Here is a 27,444-nt window from a genome sequence, read left to right as displayed (position 1 = left end):
GCATCTATTACAGATGAAATCAATCAAACCAACATTTTCTTTGCACCAAAAGCGTCAGGTTTTAATGTTATGAAAGGGAATTTAGTTGGAGATGAATTAATGTATTTTAATATATTATTGTATAAAATGAGTTTTTAAGCTAGAGATGATCTGACCATAGAGGAATTCTAGACTTCAATTAGATCAACAAAACAATTTCTGGAAAATTATCTTACATAATAATATAAAAACAAAATCCTTGAACCTCAAAGAAATCACTCAGATTTGTGTAAACATAACAGGTGAAAATACTAACATAAAATTTAGGACCTTCAAGAAACTATTCTATATGAACTACAGTAGAAGGAATGCATGATGTATAACTGTAGAATAAACAGAGACTGAGAAGAAGGCAACAACAGTTCAGAATGAGTAGGAGAATTTTACTCGCTCAAAGAAAGATCTCAGGCTTATCTTCTGTAATCATCATAACTATAACGCCTTCTTTCCCCCAATAAAATTTCGAAAAACCATTGAAGAATAAAAATCGAAAATTCGTCGAGAAAACCTGCGATAAAAATAGAAAAGATTGAACAGATTGAAAGGGCGTTTCTCTCAGACAAATGCCTCGATTTGTCCACATGGTGAATAGAATGGAATGGCATCGGACTCGTCATCTTTGTGTGTTTGGTCATCATTGAGAAACCCCCTCTCCGAAATCAGGAATTCCATGATCGATAGAAAAAGAGTTTTAAGTGATTGAAAAAATGAAAATAGATATCAAAATTAATATAAGAAAGCGAAGAAAACAAGGAGGGGCTGCCGCATATAGACATGGAGAGAAGCGGCGGCATACAGAGGGCATCCATGGTAAGGAGATTTGTGCAGGCATCTCTTCTGTATTTAAAGACGGAGAGGAAGCTAGGGTTTTTCAAAGGAATGAATTGTTCACCGAACTTACGATCCTACCCTCTTTGTGGAACCTGGGCCGTTTGATCGAAATTGAAGTAAACGGGGCAATAAAATATTTTATTTTAACTATATAGATTTTGAGCATATTAATATTTCATTTTGAAGTAAAACAATTAGGTAAAAATCACATTAATAACTAAAATTAGGTATAGGAGCATACAATAAAAAAATATATGGGCGGATTTAGGGCCCCCATGCCGGATTTAGCACCCCCCTCCCTTTAATTTTATTTTACGCTATTAATTTATTTAACATCTAAAATTTCAATATTATATTCCTGCAACTCATATAAAATTTTAATATCAAATATATCGCTCTTATATTTCATTCTTACCACTTATACCACACTATGAACTTTAATATTTTATTCCATGGACTCATAGTTATTCTATGAGTGGTAAGCAAGTAATATTAAACTTTTTAGTGCTAAATATATAAATAACATTAAATAAAATTGTATGTATGTAAATCCAAAAAAAAAACATCCTTTATGTGTGCCCTCGTTGCCCCTATGGGGTGTCAAAAACTAACCCGACCCGAAAACCCAACCTAAACTCGACCCAAAAAATTTGGGTTCGGGTCAACCCGTTAAAGAAACGAGTCAGGTTCTGCTCTAAATTTTGGACTCATATAGTAATCGGGTAGGGTTCAGGTCAACATGTTAACCCGATGGTGACCCGAAACGGACCCAAGTTAAGAGGCTTTGATAAGCTTTTTTGAGTTTTCTGTTTTTAGATTTTACGTGACTGGCGACTCGTTCAGCAGAGGGTTATCGTTTTAGGGATTTTTTAGTTAGGGTTTCTCCGTTTTCAGTTTGCCGTCTGCGTGTCGGGACTTGGGAGATTAGATTTTCCAGTTTCCATTTTTCATGTCTGAATAAAATGGTTTTATACTTTTCTAGTTTTCAGCCATTACACAAATACACATTGTTGTTGTGATTTATTATGTTGTTATGCTGGACTGTTAGTGTTAACTCTAGATTCTAGAGTGGGGATTAGGGTTTGCATCCTTTGACCGGTTGTTGACTAGCTGTCTAGCTCCTGCAAATAGTGGATCTGGACTTGTTTTATTGTTATAGAATTTGGAGATTAGCGAGTATGAATGTATGATCGGCCTATGACAGTAATCCAATTAGGCTGTGAACTTGTTACTTTGTTAGTTGTTTCCCTGTTGATTGTTGTGAAATTGTGAAGCTACTTTAGTGCTTTAAAAACTGAAATATTTAAATTCTGACCTACAATGTTTTTTGATGCACAATATTACATTATTAGTTTATTAATATACTAATACTATTACTTGTTTAGTAGATTATGTGTTTGTTGATTAAATATTTAAATAGTTAGTAAGTATGTGCATTTTTTGTGTTTAGATGAAGGGTTCTAATACAGTTGTTGACATTAATCATTCTGATCATAATGAGCAAGAGCCTATTGATAATGACGTAGAATGTGATAGTGATGAGTATAACAATGTGGATGTATGTGAAGTTGGTGATAATGCAGTTAGAAATGAAGAAATAAACAAAAAAAAGAGGAGGTTGACCCGTACTGTATGGGGACATTATAAAATATTGCTACTTGGTAATGATGGAAAACAATGTTGCAAATGTAAGAAATGTGGGAGAACTTACCTATCTGATGGTAAAAATGGTACATGTAATCTGAGACGTCACTTCGCTAGTTTCCTTGATGGTTATGTTGGGCTATTAGTTGCCACTTCGCTAGTTGCCTGCCTGCCTAGTTGCTCACTTGGTTTTGTCTTCTGTTGATGGTAGTTTTTTTATTATAATATGACAATGATGAAGAACCTTGTGAATTTATAAAACAGTGGCAATACATAAATAATAACGTTATGCAACCAGATTACAAATTGAGGAAATGAGATTTATTTGATATGAGCAGATAATATTTCATTGAATAGATACTAAAATTATTAAATCAGTATTCCCAATTGGTAATCTTGGAGGGAAAATTTTTGAAATTGTTGCAAACTTGCAGATGATGGTTCTTCAATTTTAACTAGGTTCATTCTGAGCATGGGGCCTTGAGGCCTGAGCCGATGAGCCCTAACGCATTGAGGACCTTAACTCCTTGAGCTTGTGGCTTTTAATTATTTTTTGTTGCATGTTCATTGATTATGTTGACTACTGTGATGTTCAGAATTCAGATGAGATGAATGAGTGAATGACAAAGAAGCTAACTGCTTGAGAAATTATATTTTGTAAATTGTAATGTATTATAGAAAATTTATTTATTTACAATTTGAAAATGTGATAATGCTTTTGTAAATTTTTATGTATTTTTGAAATGTACAGAATTAAACAAATTTTAATTATATTTATTTATTGTTTATTGTTTCATTGCATTTTGAATTTTATAATTTATGCAATTTCTCTCTTTTAATTTTAAAAAAAAATTACAAAAAATCGGGTTGGCGGGTCGGGTCGACCCAACCTTTGTTTAGCCCGGGTCGAGTCTGAGTGCAGCAAGTGGACCCGTATAGCTAAATGGGTCGGGTTCAGGTCGACCCATTTAGCTTCGAGTCAGTTCGGGTTCGACCCGAACCCGACTCATCAACCCAAATTTACAACCCTACTGCTCCTTACTCTCACCATTTTTCTTTACATCTCTCTTTTACCTATATTCTCTCTACTCTCTCTTTCATTTTGTTTTTATAACTAGCAACCTCCTCCACTAGCCTCTCTCTCTCTCTCTCTCTCTCTCTCTCTCTCTCTCTGCCATTATGTTTTTATAACGGCCAAATTTTTGGAAGGAGCTTGTAAGATTTGTAATTTAGGAGAAGAAGCTTGATTGTAAAAGAATTTAAGAAGCGGCGTATACGCTGCATGAGTTGGCGCATTGATAGAATGCGCTACATTAATTGGCGCATTCTTAGAATGCGCGTGATTGCATGGCGTATTCTATAGAATGCGTGGGATAGCTTAGTGTATTTTTTTAATTTCCTAAGATTGCGCCTAATGTTTTGGCGTATTCCAGCCATTCATGATTTTATGGATTCAGTGCAATGGCAGGGGGAAATATTGCCTCAAATTCGATGCATTTTTATTGGATTCAGTGTTCTCGGAATCAGGTTTATTGAATGGGTAAGAAGTTTTATTTGTGTTTGTGATGCTAGCCGTATCCCTCATTATCATACAAATTATCTTCTTATAATTAATAATAATAATAAAACAGTTAAAACCATAATGTCAATTTCAAGCTCAAATGAAAAAGCTTGAGGGTATTTTTAAATACAAAATGTTATGCCTACGTAGATAAAAAATTTTGACTCCGCCACTGAAAAAAGAAGCAAACGATAAAATCTGTTCATTTTCTACCAATGAGATGTTCATTCTAAAAAAATGAGGTTATAAAACAATAAAAAATTATCTCAAACTAAGCCTATAATCTTCATATTCTTAAACATAATTTCTAAGGTTTATATAGTGATGGCTTTCTTAACCTCTGCCTATGAATCTAGTAAATGACAAAAAGGAAAACTTTCTAGACAGGAAGGAAAACTGGAACCTGCAAAAGCTCAGTAGAGTATTGTCCAGCAATAAAAATAGTCTCTTTAACGACCATAACGAAAACAAATTTCCAAATAGTACAGGACGACCCTTAAACCAAACAAGCTTTCTACAACTAAAGAAGCGCAGCGGTAGAATTATTCATAACAAACCAACAAAGACTGCAGACTATGACTTCAATAGATGCTTACACAAATCTAAATCAAAATGACAATAAGTCCCCACACAGGGTAGACAAGGAGCAGAACTATGCCAATGGTGTTGGATATCCCATTGCTCTTTGTGAAGGAATTTCGGAAGCCGCCGGAAGCGCGAATGTGTTCCTGCAGAAGGTAGCAGCCGATGATAAGGCATACGATCACGCCTAATATCCCGCCCCTGACGGTGTGGGCGAAGAAGCCGGGAGCAACAACGAGAAGGATAATTAATGATCCTGGCATCTCCAACCAATCTGCATCACCAACTCCAGATGTAAATTTTGTTACTGGTTTGTTTGGTTCAATGTAAAATGAGTGCATTTGAAGTAGAGACATGCGAAGTAAAAGTGGTGAAATTGAGTGTTATAGGCTTCATTTGGGATGACTTTTTTTTTGCTTTTTAAAGCAGCTTTCTAGTATAAATATTTTAATTTATGTGCTAAAAAGCTATTTTGTGAAGCAATAAGAAAGCCGTCCCAAATGAAGCGTAAACCAAATCAAATAATACAATAGAGCTTCAGAAAACATTTTCTAGGGGATTTGAACCCTTATCGTCTCTTTGGAAGGACAAAATATTCTGTGTGGAGTCCGGACGTCGTCCAGATGCTAGTAAAAATGTGCCACGTCACCCCAAAAGTGAACCGCGCTCGGTACTGAGCACGATACCGAGTTGTACCAAGCATCAGTACCGTCCGGTGTCCGCACATATTAATCTCTGCTTTGGAAGGCTGGGAGCACTATCACAAGTGTTACTGCTTGTTTTTGGTTTTGCAACAACACAGAATCATGAGGATTCGTCCTGCCGTTAAAAGCAATCACTTTCCTCATCTACTTTAGGGTACGGAAGTCTCTTGGGGTTGAAAGCTCAGACTTTCAATGAAATGACGAGTGGAGTCAAACATTCCAATTATGGTGAGAGGAGTAGAGGTTCAATTTAGTTCCAAACTGACCAAAATTTCAAACAGAGCAAATCAAATCAAAAGACAAAATTAAACCATCATTATAACAAACAAAACTGATTGGTTCAGTTTGATTTTAATTTATTTTTTGGTTAAATAATATAAATATGTAGGAACCATTTAGGATTATTTACTATTTTATTGTTATTTTTTTATTTTGTTTATGTCTTGATATGAAATAAAAACATATTTTATATCTTATATGTTAACATTTTTTTAATTTTTACTACAATATAGTTTAATTTCTGCGCGTCACTGCTGGTGGTGGGGGACAGCAGGGTCATGGAGGTGGTGAATTGGGCCAACAGTGGCGATGCTAGTGGCGGGGCGGGCGGGGTGGTGATTGGTCAAGGGCCGACAACGGTTGGCAATTGAGTTGAGGCAACAATGATGGCTACATAATAATGGTGGTTAGTGTTAGCAGATGATGGGTGTGGGGCTAGATTGCATGATACGTGAGGTCAAGTGGCTAAAGGTTTAAATTTTGAAAATAGTAAATCCACTTATAAGTTGTTTTAATTGTTTTTAAAAACAAATTGATTTACTTCAAAAAAAAAAAAAAAATTAAAAGGTATGTTTCTTAAAAACTAAAACAAAAATTGATACCAAAATAAACCCTTAGGAGTTGGTTGGATGGATTCAATTTGATTTGGCTTGATTTTATTTAGTTCTAAATACATTTAGAAGATTTAGCCTAATTTAATATGATATATTTGTTCTAAATTGGTGGATAATTGAAGAAAATATAAAATCTCACAATATTATCAACAAGTTTGGTTTACCATGTTTGTTTTAAATTTAATCTTTAGATTTTGTTTGACTATAATGTTCAACTTCTAGCATTCTAAAATTATATTAAGTTCAATCAGTTTGATTTGGTTGCTTTTGGTTTTATGAAGTTTCAAATTTAAACCAAGCCAAAATAATTTAGTTCGAATAAATGTCAGAAACCTAAACAAAATCAATAAATTTACTTGGTTAATATTTTCAAATTAGCAGAATCTATTGCAAACCCCAGGATGATAGTGCACCCAACTTTATTTCATGTTGTCAGGAGAAAATGACAGACATAAATTTCCTTGCCAATGGAAGTTTAAGGAAGTTAAATCCCATCCTCTCTCCCCATGGGCATGTCCTTCAGCAGTTGCATCCAAAGACCAATTGGGAGCAACTGTTATACCTTCCTACCATCATTTCAAGTATCAACAAAGAAAAAAACTGAACTGAAGAGGTTATTGGAAATCAAAGGAGCTCCGTCAAGTATCAACATGAGAGCCCACTCTCTTCTCTGAATGTCGACATAGGTTGACAAGGCTTTTCTTAAGACGTTCTATTTGAGACCTCTCAAGAAAGATTGTTCGATAATCTAGAGGTTAACATGATTTAGGTTTAACTGGTGGTTAGCATGATTTAGGTTAAACTGAGGGAAGAAAATAGAGAATGATTCAAAGAGTATGAATGATGCTTGCACGTTCACAACATAATAATATTCTATTATGTTGAAGTGCTCCAGTAAGGTAGACTATTGTAGTGCTAAATGTATAAAGAATCACTTGATGGGTTATGTAGGTAACTGAGATAATGTCGGAATGATATGGATAGATTTGGGAACAATGATGCACTAAGGCAGAAGGAGCAGCGGAATTCCCCTCATGAGTGGGCCGCCTATATCCATGGAGAAATTCAATCATGGAGAAGTTCAATTATTCCCTCTGTCCACTCAAATTAGAATACAAGCAAGATTAAAAAGATATCAAGAAAAAAGTTGCCAATAGAAGATAACTACCTTAACGGTTTAGTTGAAAATATAGTCTGTTTCAATTTCACCAATTTCCCACCTCGTGGCGTGCTAAGGGTTCATCCAGATGTTTAAAAGAAAAAAAAGATTCATTTAGATGTTTCCAAAAGGCATTATTAATGTCGAACCTAAACTTGCTATTTTTTAAGAAAAAATGGAGCAAAAACATGCCTAGCCAGAACTCAATAGGTGATTCTAAGAAAGATCCATAGCATTGATAACAATACATGCCTAGCCAGAACTAAAGTTTCAAATATGACGATGTTAAAGTAAGAACAACATCAAGCATGTTAACTATGAAGATAATTGCAAATTTGACAGTTCTTATGAGAGAAATTTTCAGATGGAGAATTTGGAAGTAACCTGGAAAGTGTCGGGGGAAGAAGAGACGCAGCACTACAGCAATAAATGCAATCCATTTTCCAACCTCACCTCTATCAGGAAGAAAATAACTTACTGTTAGAAATTATTAATTAACATAAATAGAAAAGGCAATGTTTACAAGAAAGGCTAAGAAATCACCTCAAAAAAGAAAATATTACAGAGGGAAGACTCAAGAATATGTACGGGACTAGAAGAGCCGTCAGCATATTTGTCTTCCAGTTTGTCCGGTCCAAAATCAACAAATATCTGTAGTTTAAATTTCAGACAAAAAACATAAATATAAATTAATAAACTAATTAGATTCAATTGTAATTATTGCAATAGTAACAGAAGTAGGCATTGGTTAAAAATTTTTTAGGGATTTTTTTACATACAAAACACCTAAAACTATTGAAAATACATATTTAACACCTAAACTTCTATATTTACTAATATACCACATAAAATGTCCCTTTCCTTCTATTCTACCACTTCATTGAAGCGATGAGATACTTGTATTCACTGTGAAAGGATGCCATTGATAGGGAAGATAGTTGCGGATAGATATTTTTGACGGAAGGTTTAAACGGAATGTTAGAATTGACTAAAAGAGGGGTTTTAAGTGTTATATTAGTAAATATAGAAGTTTACGTGTTAAATATGAATTTTCAATAGTTTTAGGTATTATGTATGTAAAAATCCCTAAAATTTATGATGAGCTATAAGTCTGCTGACAGAATCAAAGCTTTACAATGATAATATTGCCTACCTAAACAATTTATGAATTTTAAATATTCTAAGAGCATTTAAAAGATAATTATTGATAAAAGTATAAAACTCTTTATTTTGTTTTCTTTCAACAAAATAGAGCCCAAATTTTCCTCATCAATCATGCAAAGCTTTCGACAGCAGATTATTGCATGGGAAGCAATTGACAAACCAACACATCAAATGGAACTTAGCAAAGAACAATATCTTTGACACGTGAGGTTTATAAGAAAAACAACATATCAATTTAGTATTTATACTGGATTTAATCTTTAAGATTAAAAAGTTACAGCTTCATACGTATTATATCAGTTTGCATTGTCGAGCCAAGAGTAGCATAACCAAAAGGCGATGTTTCAATCTTCCTGCCCTCTGTTCAACCTTATTTAGCATGTAAATAAATTTAAAGCTTGACTGACTGGACAACATTTTAAGCACAATGTGACTAAAATCCAAGTATCAGTGCAAAAAATATGTCATCATCATATATTTAAGCCGAAACCTTGCTATACACTGTTCAATAGCTTATGCATGCTTCTCTATAAATTCAATTATGTTGCACCGATATGGAGACGACTACACGGACACGACACGATGCGGATACGGGACATGTCAATTCTTAAAAATACGGGTACGGCGCGGACATGACATTATAATTTATAAATCATACATAAAAATTAAGAAAACAATCAAAGCATAATATTTAAAATGCCAAAAAAATGAAAGCAATATCATTTGTAGCTTTGTATCTTATAATATCAAAATAAAAATAAGCATTAAATGTATAGTACAACAACAAAAACATATACATAAATTGTCTAGCACATGAAGTTTCAAATATTCAATAGAAGGGATGATAGGATTAGTTTCTTCAGTGGTTTGTCTTTGAACTAAATAAGGTCCCAGGAGAAAAACAAATAAATGAGCATTTACTTTATACAGTGCCAAAAAGAAGCTACAAAAAGGTTCAAAAGGAAATTTTATAACAGCATTTAATAAAGAAAACACCCTATTATGCCCAGCTAAAGAGAAAAAATTAAGTAGGTTGATTTTTTTTTTTTTTTTGAAACAGAATTCAACTTCATGCTCAGCTTACCCAGCATAACAATATTAACTAGCGAGCTTTCAAGCAGTAGACATCCCACAAAATGACCATGCCAGTTAAGATCTAATTGTCACTGTATGTTAGGGAAATTGCTATGAGGAAAGTTATAAATTGCTTTGCATTCCACTTTAGAGGGCGGATTTGTGCATTAACAAGTAGCCATTCACATGATCATATGCATTCATGGCAATGCAGAGGAGACTTCAACTCATGGGACACTTACAATCTCAATTTCCAAAAGCCAGATTTCTTATTAGACGAAGGTAAAACCAAAAGGGTGCAACATTGACAATTTTTCTTTCGCTTATATCATGTTCAGCCACAGTATTCGATTGTTGGTGGAATTGACAGAATTATGGCAACGAAGATTACTGCCACACCGTCCGATTCGGGGGGAGGCGTGGTGTGGTGTGGGGAGAGCACTTACCTTGAACCATAGATTTAAAGGGGTTTTGGTATAACATGACAGCTTGACCTTTAAATATATATTGTTTTGCTTTTAGGTAATTATTTTTTCCTTCTATCACATCAAATCCTGATTCCGCCTCTAGAACCGAACATGTAACTATAATCACAAAATAGCAATTCATGTTCTACCGCAATTTGCAATCATAATTTCTTAGACGAATGCCGGCTTCTGCTCGAAACAACAGCTCATACTCGAGTTAATACCTCCGCCATCGAAAAATCTCGTGTGATTATACAGCTGAGACGAATCCAACGAACGAAAAGTGGTGAAAAAAAATCTAGAAATAGAAGGAAGAATCAGAGCCTCACATCGCGGCGAAGGATGCCAAGAACTTGAGAAAGTAGGTTCCGAAGCCGAGGCTGCTTCCAAGCACGAAGGCATGGTTGGCGAGGTTCTTCGCCGCTGCACCGAGCTCCCGTAGATCAGAATTGATGAGATCGTCGCTCAACTGATCCGTCTTCATCGCTAGGAACCCTAATTTTCCCATCTCAACAGGCTCACAGTTTTCTCACTAGCAAGGCAGAGAAATGATTTATCGGCTCCTTCATGTTCGCGGTGGTTCCACGTATTTAAAAGCAGAGAGACCCGTTCTCTCTCTTATTTACCATTTTGTTTTTTAATTAATTTATTTTAAATGCTGATTACGAAGGCATAACTATGACTATTAATTAATTAAGAGAATTTATCTTAATTAGCCAAATGTCCCAAAAAAAAAAAAATTAGCGAAATACACCCATTTATTACTAATTCATTTGGGGAAGTATAGTTTTTGAGAGAGTGTGGGGATAAATTATTTTGTGCTAAGTTCAGCCTGAGACCAATCAAAATTTGTTATATCATTTTTTTTTGCTCAGTATCAATGCTGGATACCGCTAGATATCGGGTGACGTGACGTGTTCTGATCGGCCTCTGGACCGTCTGGTGCTGGCACAAAATAATTTCTCCAGTGTGGGGGTATTATAAACATATATCTTCCCTTTTTTTGGATATTTGAATCAATTACGATAAATTCACACACACATCACATGTGCAAGACTCAAATTCAAAACCTCGTAATTGATAATGAGAGCTCCCAACAACTACTAATTTTGTTTCTTGTCTTAACCATAAAAAGTTTCTGATAAAAAATGCTCATAAATTCAAATAAATTTATTTTCATTTTCATGAATGAGTTTTCAAAAGAGTAAATTCTTAAGATTTATTATACTTAAAGGCTACACATAATACTCTTACATAAGGATTCTATTTGTATTTCAATTAACTATAAGATAATACCATGTGTTGATTTGTTGACATAATTTTTTTGAAACTGCTTCTTAAAATAGTTTTTTAGTAAAAAATTAAAATATTTATACTAAAAATCTGCTTTAAATAAGAATAAAAAATCATTCCTAATAAAGTCTTAGACTTAGGCTTCGTTTGAAACGGCTTTCTTCTGTTTCTTAAAGCGACTTTTTTAGTACAAAAAATAAAATTTTCGTACTAAAAAGCTGCTTTAAGAAGCATGAAGAAAGCCGTCCTAAAAAAAGCCTTAGTTTGGGGCAGCTTTCTTATTGCTTCTTAAAACAACTTTTTAATAAAAAGTAAAATTTTTAAAACTAAAAAAATGTTTTAATAAGCAATAAAAAAGCTATCACAAATGATACTTTAAGCATAGATCAAAAGGGAGTCACATTTGATTAGTAGCTATTGAGGATATTAATATTGAAAAGAAAAAGGAAAAAAAAAAACTTGTATTTTAAAATATTAAATAAAATTTGAATCATCATAATAGTTCAAACTCTAGAGTCTAGATTAGATCGCCATGCATGGAAGACACGTAGCCCCAGCTTTGTTTTTTTTTCGCTGTAGCGGTAAAGATAAGAACTCTAATATATATTGTTTTTAACATAAGGCAATGGGTTGACAACTGTTCTTATATTTTTATGCTTATTAGCCAATTTTTTTGCTAATAAAAGAATGTGGGGGTTTATCTTATAGGTCGTCGCACAGATCAGAACTTTGTCGATATTCTTATCGGCAAAGGAAAATGAGACAAGATGTGAATTATCCAAAATTTAAATAATTTATAAATAATGACGCGGACGTAGGCTACGTTGGCCACGACGTTGTATGTACCAGCTGTGGTTGACAGGTCTTTCATGGCCAGTTCAGTGATGGGCCTCGGCTCTTCATATTTCAAGTTTAGACTATATATATATATATAAATAATAATAATAATAATAATAATAATATGTTCTAATGTTTATAATTTCTGAAATCAAAATTATTAAGGTAACACAACTCTCCTTGGCCTATTGGTTGAGAGCTTAGGCTTCCAACTAAGAGGTTTAGGGTTCGAGTGATCTATGTGTATGCGTTGTGTGTGTGAGTTTGCCTTAAATGGCCTAAATGTCCCAAAAAAAAATTATTAAGGTATTTAATTGATGTTTATTATGCCACTTGGGGTGGTGCAATTTAGATATTTTTTAAGGGATTGTTTGGTTGGAGGAAAAATGAATGCAGTGTAAAATGATGCATTATTTTTTTTCTATTTAAATGGTTGTTTGGTTAGATAGGATCTGAAGTAAAGTAAAATTCTAATGTATTAGAAACTCAATGATGTAGATCATTTTAAGTGTAAATGAAACCCGCTCGATTTGAGCAAAAAAGGAATTCACGTTGGCGTGAGAGAGAAACCAGTGTTTTGGAGCAGGGAAGTGACGAACATGTTTGTTGAGGATGAATAGATGGATGGTGTGACACCTCCAAATTCAACATCTAGATTGACTTGTTTTGACCTGATTGGAAAAAAACAACATTATGATGAAAAAATATGCGTATGTGATTTACTTTGGGATTTTGTATGTGTCATGTAAAATTCTAGTGCCTATGAGGCATGTTTTGATGGATATAAGCCATATTTTGACACCTATGAGAATGTTCTGATGTTATAAGCATAAAAGGAAGTTATAAGGGTCAGAATCTTTTGAAATTATGTTCGGATCCTGGAAAATAAAAAAAAACTAAAATGAAAATGATATGAACTATTGTGTGATATGAATTTCAATTTATTTAATTGCTCAATTTTAATGTTTAAATATTTGGATAACTGCTAAACTTTTATTAATGCATATTAATTTATTATACTACATTTAACTGCTTTTAAATATTCAGCAAAATACTTCATAAATAAATTTGAAATTTTAGATTGATTTGTCTGATCTATTGAACTGTTGTAGCTCAAAAAGATTTTGCTTCAAGTTTTTCAGGATTTGGGAAAAGAAATGAGCTTATTGATTAGTAGTCAGGACTAATCAGTGTTGACAGGTATTGATTTTGTATAGTCATAGTTAATTTATCATGCAGTTTTGTAGTTTCTATTTGTAGCCAGGGGCGGAACCCCATGGCTGTCAGGAGGGGGCAATTGCCCCCCCTCAAAAATTAATTATATGATTTTTTTAGGTAATTTACCCATTTTTATTTATTTTTTAGTCTTTATTACAAGATTTTTTAGGCAATTGCCCCCCCTAAAAATTTAAAAATACTATGGTCTTTAGGTAATTGCCCCCAACAGGTTGAACCCTGTCAGGGGACACTGCCCCCTTTGACCCCCGACATATATGTCTTATAAGTTTGCCCCCCCCCCCCCCCCTAAAAATTAGGGCTGGTTCCGCCCCTGTTTGTAGCCATATACTATAACGTAGATTCATTTTGATGAAATCAAAGAAATTTTGTGAATGAGTATTTACAATGTTATGGATATTTTAGTAGCTCTCTAATTTTTTATTTATTTAAAATGAATATTGAAAGAAAATTTAAAACATTCCAAAACTAGATCTTAGGATTCACTTATAACAGCTCAACACGATAGGACTTATTACGATCGGGTTGAGTTGCGATAGATGGTAATGTTGCTTCAACTGGAATTGATGACAAAACAAAATCTTGAAGAAGTTCGGGACTTCTTGCGTGAACAGTCTATTGATGCAAACATGCAGGTTTGTGATCCGAACTCAAGCATTATATGTGGGAATTTTGATTTGTCTTTGAGCAATTGTGATGGTCGGATAAAAATTCTGGGAAGAATGTGAATGTGAATGCTAAAGAAGCAAGCATATGTGTAGAATTTCTCATTTTGGCCATACAAAACGATATGGCTACAAGTTTTTCATGCCAAGTGTTTGTTGGAATGCCCTAGGAGTGCCCCTCCAGCTCAGATCTTTCATGCTGACCCTCTAGCATATGTCATTGGACACAATTTTTTTTTTAAATATCATACAATTACACTAATTTTACTTTACACTGCATACACCTAACAAAGTAGAAAAATAGTTCCCCCGCATTTACTTTACAAACAACCAAACAACCTAAAATATTTACTCTATACTGTATTTACTTTACATTGAATTCACTTTACAACCAACCAAACACCCCTAAAAATAAAATAAAATAATTATTAGTTTAGAAATTATTGAGTGATGAAAATTTTATAATGATAGAGCGAAAGTTCTTTATTTTAGAGCTCGAAAAAACTTCCGCACATATAAATACGATAAGTAAATTTTGAATTTATTTGTTCATAATACATGAAATTAGAGAAATATACCCACTGTTTCACTTCTAGGGGAATATGATCGAAAAATTTTTGAGAAGCAAAATACCTGCTCTAGACAGTGGATTGTTTTTTAAGTACACCATATCAAATTTGATCGAATAATATTCAAACAATATTCGATCATCATTGAAATTTTATAACGATAGAGTGAAAGTTCTTTTTTTTTTAGAGCTAAAAAAAACATCTGCATATATAAATAAGTGAAAGTTGAGTTTACATATTCATAATAGTTGAAATTATAGAAATGAACTCCATGTTTCATTTATGAGTGAAATATGTCTGAAAGATTTTTGAGGAATAAAATACATGCTCTAAACATTGGACTATTTTTTTTTAAGTACACCATAATTAAATTTGATAGAATCGAATTCAAACAACATTCGATCAAGGTTGAGACAATATGCAATAAGTACATTCAAATTATGATAGAACATTCATCAAAATTTAATTTAAAAATAATTAGTCTTATTAAAAAAAAAACTTTGATAAACCCGAGTAAAATATTATTCAAAAAATTTATAGAATAGTTAAAAACATCATGTTCAAATAAGGTTTATTCAATTTTCGACATAATACAACGTATTCAGAGAGTAATCACAACATATATATAATGCATCAAATTAAACTATAACATGGGTTGCTTAACGATCGATTAAGGTACAAATTGGTTCTGATAGGATAGACACAACAAAGAGCTATTGCAATATATATAACATAATAAATCTAGTCACAATACAACCAAGTATTTTATATAACTCATGAAAATAGCAAGTAGTATATCATTGTACACACACTTAGTAGTGTTATTTTAAGAATTATATTTGATCCATAAAAGAAAAAAACTATGTAGGTGATGGACATTTGGTCTTTTAATTAACTCGATTATAGCTTCTAACGATATATCAACTACATCTATGTTTTGATAATATCCTTCTCTTCGTTTAAAAGTCTTCTATTTTTCTTGGGGCTGTCACTCATAGGCTTCACTAAAAGAGGTAATACGACAACTATCATTATTTTATCTAGAATCTCCCAGGTGCATTCCTTTTGAACTGGATATATATTTTTAGGATATGTAGTTAATCATGGTATTGTGATATCAAACATGTGTAATCATCTCTAAGAATCGTTATTGACATTTGGAGAAGATTTCAAAAGGTTTGGAGCTAGTTTAGAGTTTAAATAAAAAAATCTTGAATTAACCCAATTAATTAAATCAATTAAAAAGATTAAACTTGTAAAAAAAATCATAAATAATTCTACGAAAAATCTAAATGGTACAAACACAAAAATATTGAATTCTAAATTAAATCTAACATTTTTTTAAAAAATAGAAACATTTAAAATCTCAAGTAAATCAAAATGTCAAACTTAAAGTCTACTAAATCATTAAAAAATAAGGGAATTTGATAAAACCTAAACAATTCAATAATTAATAAACTCAATCAATCCAAACTAATGAAAAACAATAAATAATGATCAAACTGATTCGTGCCCGATCAAGATGATTTTGTGATGAGGTATCAAAAATAGAAACATTTAAAATCTCAAGTAAATCAAAATGTCAAACTTAAAGTCTACTAAATCATTAAAAAATAAGGGAATTTGATAAAACCTAAACAATTCAATAATTAATAAACTCAATCAATCCAAACTAATGAAAAACAATAAATAATGATCAAACTAAATAACCAAGATAATTGCTGGATAACTCTAGCTTACAAGGCTATTGAATTATTCCCAAAGATGATGAAATAAACTTCATAATCTTGGTTGAACAAAGGCAATTTCCATTCAATTTAAATAATGAAATCAATAATTCAATAATAAATTTTATTAATAAAGTTTGTACACTGGAATGTCTCGAGCTACGAGGATACATGTCCTAAGGAGGCTTTGATCCTCATGCCATTGTAATAACGCCACGAACAGATTGACATAAAAATTGATTAAAAATTAAAGAGAAATAAAAAATCCCAAATAATTTTCATAAAATTATAAAAAACAGTAAACTAATGAATATTTCAATTAGCAACTCTTTTTTCAACACAAAATTAAATAACTCTCCTTAATTGAACAAAAACTTTAAAAAATCATAAAAAATCAAATAAAAAATAGAAAAATATGAAATAAATTTATATGAACTCCTATGATAATCATAAACAAAAGTTTATATTAATTAAAAGCAAAATTAAAATAAAAATAATTTCTCTTTCATAATCCTTTAAAGGCTTAAGTAAAATACTAAAACATTAAAACTCAAACTAAAACTAAACGATCGTAGCTTTAATCAAACATAATATAGGTGCTAGAAAACTTCAAATAATAAAAAATCTTGTACATATCCAAACCACCTAACTTATAGACACACTGTAGATGATTTGTTAGGATAACTGACTCTTACCTTAGGCTGAACAGGTAGTATGTTTTGTTGTGACACAGATACCTTTACTTAGAGGATATTATTAGTATGTTTGTTTAATTTTTGCACTCTAGATGTTAGACCATGCATAATTATTTTTCCACTGGTGCACTTAATTTATTAAATTGTATACACTTGCATTGCACCCATGCATATATTGCATTTATGGTTACATCATATTTTATATTATGAAAAAAAGAGCAAAGTAAAATGAATATTGGCTTGCTTGTAAAAATAAAAAGTCAAGTAGAATGTACCTAGATGATCTAGTATTTCATTGACCTACTTGCGTTGAATGTAAAAGCTTGTGACCATTTTGTCCTATGGATAGGACGATAGCAACATTTGCATCCTAACCCCCATGAGTATTCGCCTTTTGGAGGCCCATAGCCTAATATTGAACATAATAATTAGGGGTGTCAATATTTGACACGACCCGAAAATCCGACTCGAAGCCGACCCAAAAATAACGGATTCGTGTTCAGCAAATCAACCCGAAAACCAGACTCAAAGCCGACTTGAAATTGACACCCTTAAACATAATGGAGTACCTTTCATTCTACAAATGATGAATCATGGTTCCAAAGAATTGCAATTCTAGACATTTGAAGAACTAATTAGAGTGAATCTCTCAACATTAATAGTAGGGTCAATATCTATATGTGAGAAGTATAAAGTCTCGCTGCATATATGATAAGAGCTGACATTATATAATGATCAAATAATGTTCAAATTTTATTCAAATATTACTTATTTGATCCTTATTCCACATAAGATTAACCTATTTAAATAATATTTGAATATTATTCAAACCTTGATTGAATCATATTCCAATCATATTCAAATCTTGTTAAATCATCTTCAAATTATGATCAAATCTTGCTCATCCATATCCAAACCTTATTCCAATCATATTTAAACCATATCAAATCATATTCAAATCTTCTTCCAACATTATTTCAAACTTCATTCTAACCATATTTGACCTATCCTCAAATATTATTCGAATCTTATTAAAACCATCAATAATTTTTTGTATATTTTATTTTTTAAACGCACAGCTTAGGCTTCGATATATTCAATAGGTGAATTATTTGATCCAACGAACAGAATGCAAATATTATTAGGCAGCAAAATTCAACCACAGAGAGAACATAAAGCCAAAGATTTCATCTTTTCACTATTTCAAATCCTACTAGCTCTGTTCCTCAACGGATCTCTTCGGCGCCGCCTCTCGTGAATCAAAAACCTGCAACCTTGACTTGCACCCCAGCTTCCTCCACCCCCACCCTCCTGCCGGCGGCGGTCTCCGCCGCCGCTGCCACCGTCCGCCGGCCTCCCCGCTTCGATCAATCCTCTCAATCGCCCGACGCATACTGGAGCACTCTCGTTCCAGATCCTGCACCCTGTTCTTCATGCTATCCATGCCCAGCCTCAGGAGCTGGTTCTCGTGCGCCGCCACTCGCCACCTCCCTCCCTCGGTGGAGGGCGGCGGCGGCGGCGCTGTCGGTTGATCTTCGTCCTCCGCCGTCAAGATTGTCCCGGCAATCGCCTGCCGCAACTGTAGCTGCTCGAAGAAGAGCACCTGAACCACCGCCCGCAGTGGGAGCCTCTCGTTCTGCGCGGCATGCGTGCATGCTTCGAGGGTCAGCTTTCGGAAGTTCATTACGCCGCATACCTTCTCCTTCTCAGACTCCGTCAGTGCTGGGTGTGCCTGTTCCATTGAAATTACTCGTCAGATAAAATTATAGCATTATTTAATAATTACTATATAAATCTAAATTGACTAAACCAATGAGACATTAAGGGATTAAGTGTCAAGTCAGGTTTTGAGTCAAGCTCGGATGAAATTATTCAGTATGATCATCGAACATCATTCGGAGGCCAATCTGGACGCGCTACATCACTCTTTAACTGTAAACCAACACGGCCTACGGGTGGTATTGCTCATCCCGATTCACTTTCGGACTGTCCGGTGACTGCTCCAAACTCAGGGCTATAAATTTATGCAAGCCTTAACTAAACTTAATAGCTCATGAAGTACATTTAAAAAATATTAATATTAAGTATACATTAAATATATTAATATTTAATTTTAATGGTTAAATTCGAACATTTTAATCATTAAATTTATTAAAATAACTAGCTAATGATTTATTAATTAATAAATTATTAGTTATTATAATCATTTATTAAAATATACTTCCTCTTCTTCTTATACTCAAATTCTCAAAATCATGAAAAAAACAAGTTGTCATATTAAAAAAAAAAAAAAAAAGTTGTCACATGAGCTCACAGGGGAAGCCATTGATAGAGTGTGAAGGAGAAAAGCGAGTTGTGAAGTAAGCACACTAGATGAAGGTATCAATAAAAAAAATAAAAAATAAAAACAACAACAACAACATCAAGCTTTTATCCCACTACGTGGGGTCGGCTACATGAATCTTTTTTCTCCATTGTGTCATATTAAAAGTCAAATTCTCATTTAAATCTAATAAATAAAGGCCATTTCTAATATTTTCTAACCAAGTCTTTTTAAGTCTACCCCTACTTTTCTTAACATAAGTCAAATCTAATTAGTACTCATACTACTCGTCGTCACCAATACTGGGTCTCGGTGTCATCGGTTATTATTGATATGATGCAATTGTGTCATGCGGTATAAGGCAGATCGTCCATTTTTAATGTGACCAAACCATTCTAAGGCTGACTCTCATAATTTTTCTTATATCTGGAAGCTACTCCCAACCTTTTTCACGTATAATGCTCATTTCTTGTATCCTATCTCTAAGGGTAAAGCCACTCATTGTTGAATTTCCCACCTGAGCATCTACCTCCATCTCCTGCCACAGTACTTAACTTAGTATATGCTTTCCTTTAATGGCCAACCATTCGACTCATAAGTCATTGCAAGCCTCACTTACCATCTTATAGAATTTTTCCTTAAGTTTAGGGGTACACATTTCTATCACATAACACAGCCGTGCATTCCTCCACTTCAACCATCCAACTTGGAATTCTGCTATAGTTATTTCTCCATCTATTTCACCATCACCTCTGAACACAATCCAAGAATATCTAAAATATGTAGTTTTTTTTTCTCTTATTTAATGACTTGATCCCAAAGCACAATCTCCCTACAGATCTGATTACTACTAAATTTACACCTCATATATTCTTTTAGATCTACTCAAGCGAAAACCTTGTAGACTCCTAAAGGTCTGACCTCCATATATTAAGTTTTACCTTCAACTCCCTTCTCTAGTCTTATCAACAAAAAGAAATTATTCTCAGCAAAAAGCATACACCTAAGGTACATCCTCTTAATAAAATAAAAAAATAAAAAAGGTACAATTAAGATGTATAACATATATGAGGGAAGAGGGAAGAGGGAGGAAAGCTTGAAAGAGGGCTCATTAAGGGAGACATTTAATATATATTAGGCAAGTGAAGACAAGGTGTTCATTGAGCAAGAGCTTGCGTGGAGAAGAAAATCCATAGATTTAGGTTTCGTTTTGGGGCTGCTTTTGCTCTTTTTAAAATAATGTTTCAGTTACAATAAAATTTTAATTTTTATATCACAAAATATTAGGAGGAAGGAAACCGTTCCCAAACGAGGCCTTAAGCTAAATCCACCAATAGGAAGATTTAGTTAAAATCTTGAAAAACCAAGCGAAAAAATGAGATTTAAGATGTAGTAGAATTTAAGAGTTGTATTTTTTATCATTTTGCATAGGATTTAAGGTTAAATCAATATAAATCCTCACCAAATCTTTTCACAACAAAACTCTCAAATCTAAAAAATATTTGACATAATAGATAAAAATTAAGTCCTAATTAAAACTATTTTCATAAAATTTTAAGACTTAGATATTTAAACAAAATGCAGATAATTCAAGGTGAGAATAAGTGAAAACCTCTTTACTCATATTCTATTAAGGATTAGAGCGTGCAATGAAGTCAATGCCGACTCACGATCGATTCGTAGCTCGATCGATAACAGGCTCGACGAGTTTAGCTTATCGACTCCACGAACGTCTGAACTCGAAAACGATTTTTGAGCTTCGACATCTTAGTCTGAGCTCGAACAAAGCAGTGTTCGACTCGTGAACTCTAGAGGTGGACTGGACGCGGCGCGGTCGCGAGCAGGAAAATGCAATCACAGCGGGAAGTATTGCAAGCTCGACCGTCACGGACATGGACGACGCTTCAGTTCTCAGTCGCAAGCTCGACGACGAGATAGGCCGCTTTGATGACGACGGTCGGCATGCGGGACCGAGGCAGACGATGGTAAGAAAGCTGTGACGATGCGGACAAGATAGCGATACGAAACGAACGGATGCGGAAACTTTATTTAATCATAATATCTATGGTCTAGATGGGTCCAGATGTTTGTCAGTTGTCACCAGAGAGAGGATGGAGAGGTCGTCAGATCAAGTGAATCAATGGTAAAGATTATTGTATGCCATTTAACTGTAGCTTTAGTTACTTTTATAAGTTTATTACAGGAAGGAATATCAAAAATTAGATTTATGAAATATTTTAAAATTAATTTTCAAATTAAAAAAAAAACTTAAGTTGAACTAAAAACTGTCCATGAGCCTTAAGGCCATTACTAGACCTGAATAGAAGATGATCATTTATAGAAGTTTAATCAAATTTAAATCTTAAAATTTAGGAAATTTATAAGATTCTAATACTTTATACTAGTGTTTTAAAATCTGTTAGTTCCGTTCACATGCAACCTCTATGTGGTACAAGAAACCTCTGCTAATACTAACGGAAAAAACGAATCCGAACGTTAAGAACGTCACGTCCAACAGTTAAGTTTTTTTGAACAATCTGGTTCTACTTTCTTCTACAATATTTTTAATAATTTTTAAATAAAAAAACTTTAAATATTAGATTTAAATATTTCTATATTAATTTAAATATCCTGAATGCTTAATTTTAATTTAAAAATTCCAACCAAGCAATTTATAAAAGTTTCATCTTTTTACATGATGTAATATACTCTTTCAAGCTCAAAAGTCAGATAATAAAATTAAAAACATTACCATAAAAAATCTCTCCAAGTGATGTGAGACTAAAAAAACTAAACTCTATGTCTTTTCTTAACTTTTAAGTTTACAACATACACTATCCATTTTTAAGAAATAGATTTTTAAATAATCTTTTTTATGATGTAAATAATATTATTTTTAATTAATAATATCAAATAAATTATATTCTTCATTTATTTTTTATATATTATAAATATTAATATAATGATTTATTTATAATAAATGATCTAATCTAATCTCAATAATTTATAAATGTAAAAAATAATATAGAATTTTAATCATATAATAATATAAATTATATATAAATATATAACATAAATTAAAAATAATTTATATTAAACTTATTAATTAATTTGTAAGTTAATTTTTTGTTAAGTTTAAATTAAAATTATAAATTGAATATTTTTAAATTTAAAATTATATAAGATATTAGTAATGTGTGAATTTAATTTATTTTTTTAATAAAAAATTTCTATTATTATATGATTTTTATATTATCTAAATTTTATTTATTATGTCATACGGTTGGAACTGCCCCCTACCAATTCATTATCCGGTCTGGTTTTCACAATACTACTTATAACCATACAATCCCTTAAATAAAAGATTTAGAAAATCATATTAAAAACTCATTTGATTGCTTTGTAAAAAAAACTTTTTTATTGGGGCATTTAGATTAATTAAGACAAATTTATGCATACATCACATACACAAGGCTCGAATTCAAAACTTTTCAGTTGGTAGCCAAAGCTCTCAACCAACAGACTAAAAATAATAGCGTTATTTTTTTTTTTTTTTGAATTGTAAACTCATTAAATATTTTAGTTATTTTTTCAGAATTTGATAGTATTTTACCCACAAAACAATTAAAAATTAAATCTTATCTTCTAAAATATGATTTATCTTAAAGCAATCAAATGAGTCCTAATAATAGTAGTTAGGATGAAGAGGTTGTTTAGTTGCTAATAGGATACAAAAATTAAATCAAATATAATTTAATAAATCTTTCAAATTAGCATTAACTTAAATTATTAATATTTTGAGTTGAGGTCCGGAAATATTTAAAAGTACATAAAAGAGTTATTTAAAGATGTCTAACATTCATACTAAAAAATCCATCTACCTAATATTTAATAATATAACTTCCCATTTACTCTCTCACTGTAATTTTTCTTTTTTGAAATCCTCAGTAAAAGATGAAGAGATGAGGAAGTCACAAAGAGATTTAACTAAGAAAAGGGCTTTGAAGAAACCATGTGAAGATCACTATAGGATCTCATTATGGGCAGGATTCAACAAAGAAGTGAGGGAGTCGTGATAAGGTATGAGAAACTGGTGTTAAAATGGGGAAATTATTCTGTGCAGTAATCGAGTCGTTTATAGGCTAATTAGAATGTGTCACATCACCCGGTACACAGTGATACACAACACTGATATACAACAAAAAAAATGACTTGGCGCGTCCAAATTTACCTCAGAACGGCATCTGATAACCGCACATAATAATTTCCCCTTAGAAGGCCTTCAATGGCGCAAATATCGTGTGACCGGTTGTTGATAAAAAGCATGAGGAAAGCTGATATTTTTAATGTTATTTAAAATATGAAATGTTATGCAAATAAAAGATGTTGGATGTTAAATATGTATATGTGGATAATGGTTAATATGATGTTGATTTAAAAATTTTAATTAAATTAAAAAAAAATTAAAATCTATTTGTAGCCCAAAATTTATTAAATCCTATACTCCTAAATTGAAGCAGAAAGGCCAAAAGAGTCGTGAAAGAACTCATTTCTGCCTGTAGCGTACCTTTAGATAGACATCGACGGCGCGGTACAGGCCATCGTCGTAAACCCGAGAATGGTCGGGCAGAGCAAGCGCAATGTCGCAGAACTTATCAACCCGAAGGTTAGCATCCGAGGCCACCTCCGCCAGGTAGCCGTCCACCAGCCTCCCCACCGTCAGGAACGGATCGCCGTTTCCAGCCGGCGATCTCTCTTCGTTCTCCGACACATTCTCGGCTGTAATCGCAGAAGACGCCTCTTCAATGAAGTATCGAAGAACCCGTTCCACCGCCTCCACGTCGTACAGCGTCTCTACGAGGTAAGAATAGCTCGGCATCAAGAGATCGTCGAGCGTCGCCTGCTCGAGCTGCGCGGCGATCTTTTTCTCCAATGCCGTTCTAAGCGACTCCGGCGCGTGAAGGATGTTCGCGGTGCGAAGTAAGCCGAAGAGAAACTGGGCGTTGATGAAAACGGAGCTTCTCGCGGGAGAGAGATTGGTGATTATTGTTTCAAGTAGATCTAACTGCGCTGGCTCGGCCGGAGGCGGCGCCGTTTTGAGATTCCGTTTGGATCGCGAGAGCCCGGGGATGGTTCTATTGGCATATGAGACAAGAGACCCCTCTATGAGCTCCGTGCTAGGGTTTCTCTCCTTCATCGCGGATATCACACGCTTGTAGAAAGGTAGATTCAAAATCGTGAGGTCTTCCATCCAGGTAGCCGAGCGGATCCCATTTTTGTGGCGATCTGAAACCGGCCAGCTGAAGAGAGAGCTTACCTCGGTGGCACAGGCGCCAGTGACTATGATGTCGATGCATCGCTGCGCGATGCCGAGATCTTCCGCGAGAGGAAGCAGAGTCTCGCAGGTCTTGAGGACTTTCACGGATTGGGAGAGGCTACGGAAGACGGATTGAGTGAGGAATAGCTCCGTACGACTAACGAGGTTATCCTCGGCGAAATCTTCAGTCATCTCGAGGTATTCGGCAGCGCATCGGAGAGGGGCAACGGTGGTTGAGGAGACATCGATCCTGACACCGTAGCAGAACTTGGCCGCAGCTTCGAAGGTTGCCGATACGCCGGGGAAGTCATGGAGCGAGATCCGACGGATGTCGCTTTCATCTATCTCTCCGTCTTCCTCCTCGTGCTCCGGTTCCGATAGCAGTTCGTGGAGTTTGCGGCTCTTCAACATCAACGGGAACTGACGAAATGAGCTTGATATCAGAGGTTGGAAACAAAAGGGGCAAAAAAAGGATATTAGGGTTTCGGATTCGTGCCGACCTTGTGGAGATGGAAGCTCATGCCATCAACTTCGACGACAACATCGCTAGGCAAGCCGGTGGTGCAGAACCTGGAAGAAGAGGATGAACAGATTTCTCAAGTCGACGCTGAGAGGAAGAGGAAGAAGGTGAAAATGATCGATGAGCTTACCATGCTTGACTTCCTGTAACGCACTTCTCGCCCGCCATTCCTCGACTTCTTCTTCCCTTTTAAGGTTCCGCTTTAGTTTTTTTCTCGATTTGGTCCATTTTTGCACCACCGGAGAGTATTGATGCCCGGGCGGTGGACGGGCGACAGGAGGGATTTGAGCAATTTCTGCTCTTAAAAGCCGATTTTTTTTTGCCCACTTTTTTTTTTTTAATTAACTATTCACGCTGAAAAAGTCGAAATGGTCCTTAATAAAAAATAATATTTTAAGGTATTAGTTATTACGCTATGATTAATTAGGATTGCAAACCAGTAGTCCAGCTCGGACTAGGTTTAACTCAGGAGTCGGATCCAGAGTTTGAATTCGAGCTCGAACTCGCGTCAAGTTCAAAAGGAAAGTTGAAGCTCAACTCGCCACTTAAAACAAGCTCGTCTAGCGACTCAATTACACGACTTGCACCAAACAGCAGCTTGCGGACATGATTCGCACGCTGTTCGCACATGCTTATGCCAGCTTTCGATTTCGCATTTGTGTCTCGAACAGCGGTTCGCACGTGCTTCAACCTTTACCTGTCTGAGCCAGCCCCTTGTCATTCTGCCTTTCGTCTTCCTCATTTGATTTTGCGGTTCCTTTTCAGCACTCAGTCAATAGACGAGTAATCGAGTGAAGCCTTTCACAGTTCAAACTCAAGCTTGAAATTCTGCTCGAGTTCAAGCTCGAAACTCAATAAGCTCGACTTGCAACCTCGTTAACGAGTTGAGCTCGAGCCAGCTCACGAGTCGATTTGGCTTGTGACCCATAGAATTAATTCTTTAAAAGAATATCATTAATAGTAAATACTGTATTCATAATAAAACTATCCCTCTAATATTTTGTTCTTTACAAAGTACAAGAGCTTGTAGCTATCGGGCATTGGAAAACTTTATTTTTTTTAATGAAATAAATTTATTTAAATTTTGTATGTTATATTTTTTTTAGTGGGTCAATGGCAGAAATAGTCATAGTTAAAAAATGGCCGTTAATTAATTTTTATCATAATTTTGGGCTTCAATATCTGTGGAAAAAGCAAAAAAGTTCCTATATATCGTGTGAATGATAAAGCAAACCTTTTATCGGGGAAGATTTCCTGTTGAAAAGCAAACTTTTGGAAATATTCATTACAACAAGCGAGGCCTGAAACTGGAAAAGTTATTAGGTCCGGATAAAAAAATGAAAATTTGGACGAATGCGGAGCGATACCGAGTGCTATACCGAGTAGAGTATCGAGCGTCCAAGTGACATGGCGCTTTGTTATTGGTCTCTGAACGCGTTCGGTGTCCGGACACAATAATTACTCTTGAAACTGAATTATACTTGCACCGTTGCGGACCGTTATTTTTTTCTTGTTATACTCCATCTACACTTAATGCCAAGGGGCTATATTATTATTATTATTTTGAAGTAAAGTAAATAATGGTGGTTAGAGATAGCGACGGTGCTGGTTGGCATCAACCGACGATGGTGTCCAAAAGTGAAGGCCAGATGTTACGATGGCGGCGGGCGGAGGTGGCTAGCAAGGGGTGGAAATCCCCTTGAGTTTACGGTTTATTTGGAAACCGCCTAGATCAGAAAAAATTTAAATACACTAAAAATTAATTAGAATTTGATACAATGCATTTACTTTATCTTGAATTTATTTTTCGTCCAACCAAAAATCCAAATTATCAAAAAACCTGAATTTGGATTACTCTACATCCTAAAAGTAGCAAACCAAACAGTCAAGCGCAATGTTTATACTCAACTTTCCCTTTTATCTGAGATGTGGAGCAAATTTTTTTTAAAATAGATATATAGAAATTAATTAAATTATATATATATATATATATATATATATATACCATAAATCACTCTCACTCAGTTATTTATTTCATTTAATTTCCAATTACTTCAATTACAATTTCAGCCAGAATAAAAGCTTCATTTGTAACAGCTTTAGCATTATTTTATAAAACAGTTTTTTAGTACAATTTTTTTTAA

General features: G+C 34.0%; 2 protein-coding genes and 1 non-coding gene across 3 annotated transcripts; all 3 read right to left on the bottom strand.

Moving 5' to 3' along the window:
* Window positions 1-589: 589 nt before the first annotated feature.
* LOC114580668 lies at window positions 590-682 on the bottom strand. Its single transcript, XR_003702189.1, has one exon. It is a non-coding gene; the product is annotated as a small nucleolar RNA SNOR75 (small nucleolar RNA).
* Window positions 683-4,465: 3,783 nt separating this feature from the next.
* Window positions 4,466-10,703, bottom strand: LOC110100166 (cold-regulated 413 plasma membrane protein 2). Its single transcript, XM_020827595.2, has 4 exons — window positions 10,448-10,703; window positions 7,957-8,064; window positions 7,798-7,868; window positions 4,466-4,931 (listed from the first exon to the last, which is right to left on the bottom strand). The coding sequence occupies exons 1-4, from the start codon at window positions 10,624-10,626 to the stop codon at window positions 4,678-4,680; spliced, it is 612 nt and encodes a 203-aa protein (XP_020683254.1). The 5' UTR covers window positions 10,627-10,703; the 3' UTR covers window positions 4,466-4,677.
* Window positions 10,704-18,220: 7,517 nt separating this feature from the next.
* LOC110100163 (BTB/POZ domain-containing protein At5g66560) lies at window positions 18,221-25,605 on the bottom strand. The gene is made up of 4 exons (XM_020827592.2): window positions 25,431-25,605; window positions 25,281-25,350; window positions 24,031-25,200; window positions 18,221-18,872 (listed from the first exon to the last, which is right to left on the bottom strand). The coding sequence occupies exons 1-4, from the start codon at window positions 25,466-25,468 to the stop codon at window positions 18,354-18,356; spliced, it is 1,797 nt and encodes a 598-aa protein (XP_020683251.2). The 5' UTR covers window positions 25,469-25,605; the 3' UTR covers window positions 18,221-18,353.
* Window positions 25,606-27,444: the final 1,839 nt, after the last annotated feature.

This window comes from Dendrobium catenatum, unplaced genomic scaffold (genome assembly GCF_001605985.2).
Source record: "Dendrobium catenatum unplaced genomic scaffold, ASM160598v2 fragScaff_scaffold_1183, whole genome shotgun sequence".
In the NCBI taxonomy this organism is placed as follows: Eukaryota; Viridiplantae; Streptophyta; class Magnoliopsida; order Asparagales; family Orchidaceae; genus Dendrobium; species Dendrobium catenatum.
Note: the sequence above shows the minus strand (reverse complement) of the source record. Positions and strands in the feature narration are given on the sequence as shown.

Excerpts from the sequence above, each read along its gene's own strand:
- LOC110100166 (XM_020827595.2), bottom strand. The coding sequence starts at position 10,626 with ATGGGAAAATTAGGGTTCCTAGCGATGAAGACGGATCAGTTGAGCGAC. Across the intron at positions 8,065-10,447 it reads TTGGCATCCTTCGCCGCGAT|ATATTTGTTGATTTTGGACC; the intron begins GTGAGGCTCTGA and ends TTTAAACTACAG. Across the intron at positions 7,869-7,956 it reads GTAATATTTTCTTTTTTGAG|AGGTGAGGTTGGAAAATGGA; the intron begins GTGATTTCTTAG and ends TCTTCCTGATAG.
- LOC110100163 (XM_020827592.2), bottom strand. The coding sequence starts at position 25,468 with ATGGCGGGCGAGAAGTGCGTTACAGGAAGTCAAGCATG. Across the intron at positions 25,351-25,430 it reads GTTACAGGAAGTCAAGCATG|GTTCTGCACCACCGGCTTGC; the intron begins GTAAGCTCATCG and ends CTCTTCTTCCAG. Across the intron at positions 18,873-24,030 it reads CCGTCGATGTCTATCTAAAG|GCACACCCAGCACTGACGGA; the intron begins GTACGCTACAGG and ends TCAATGGAACAG.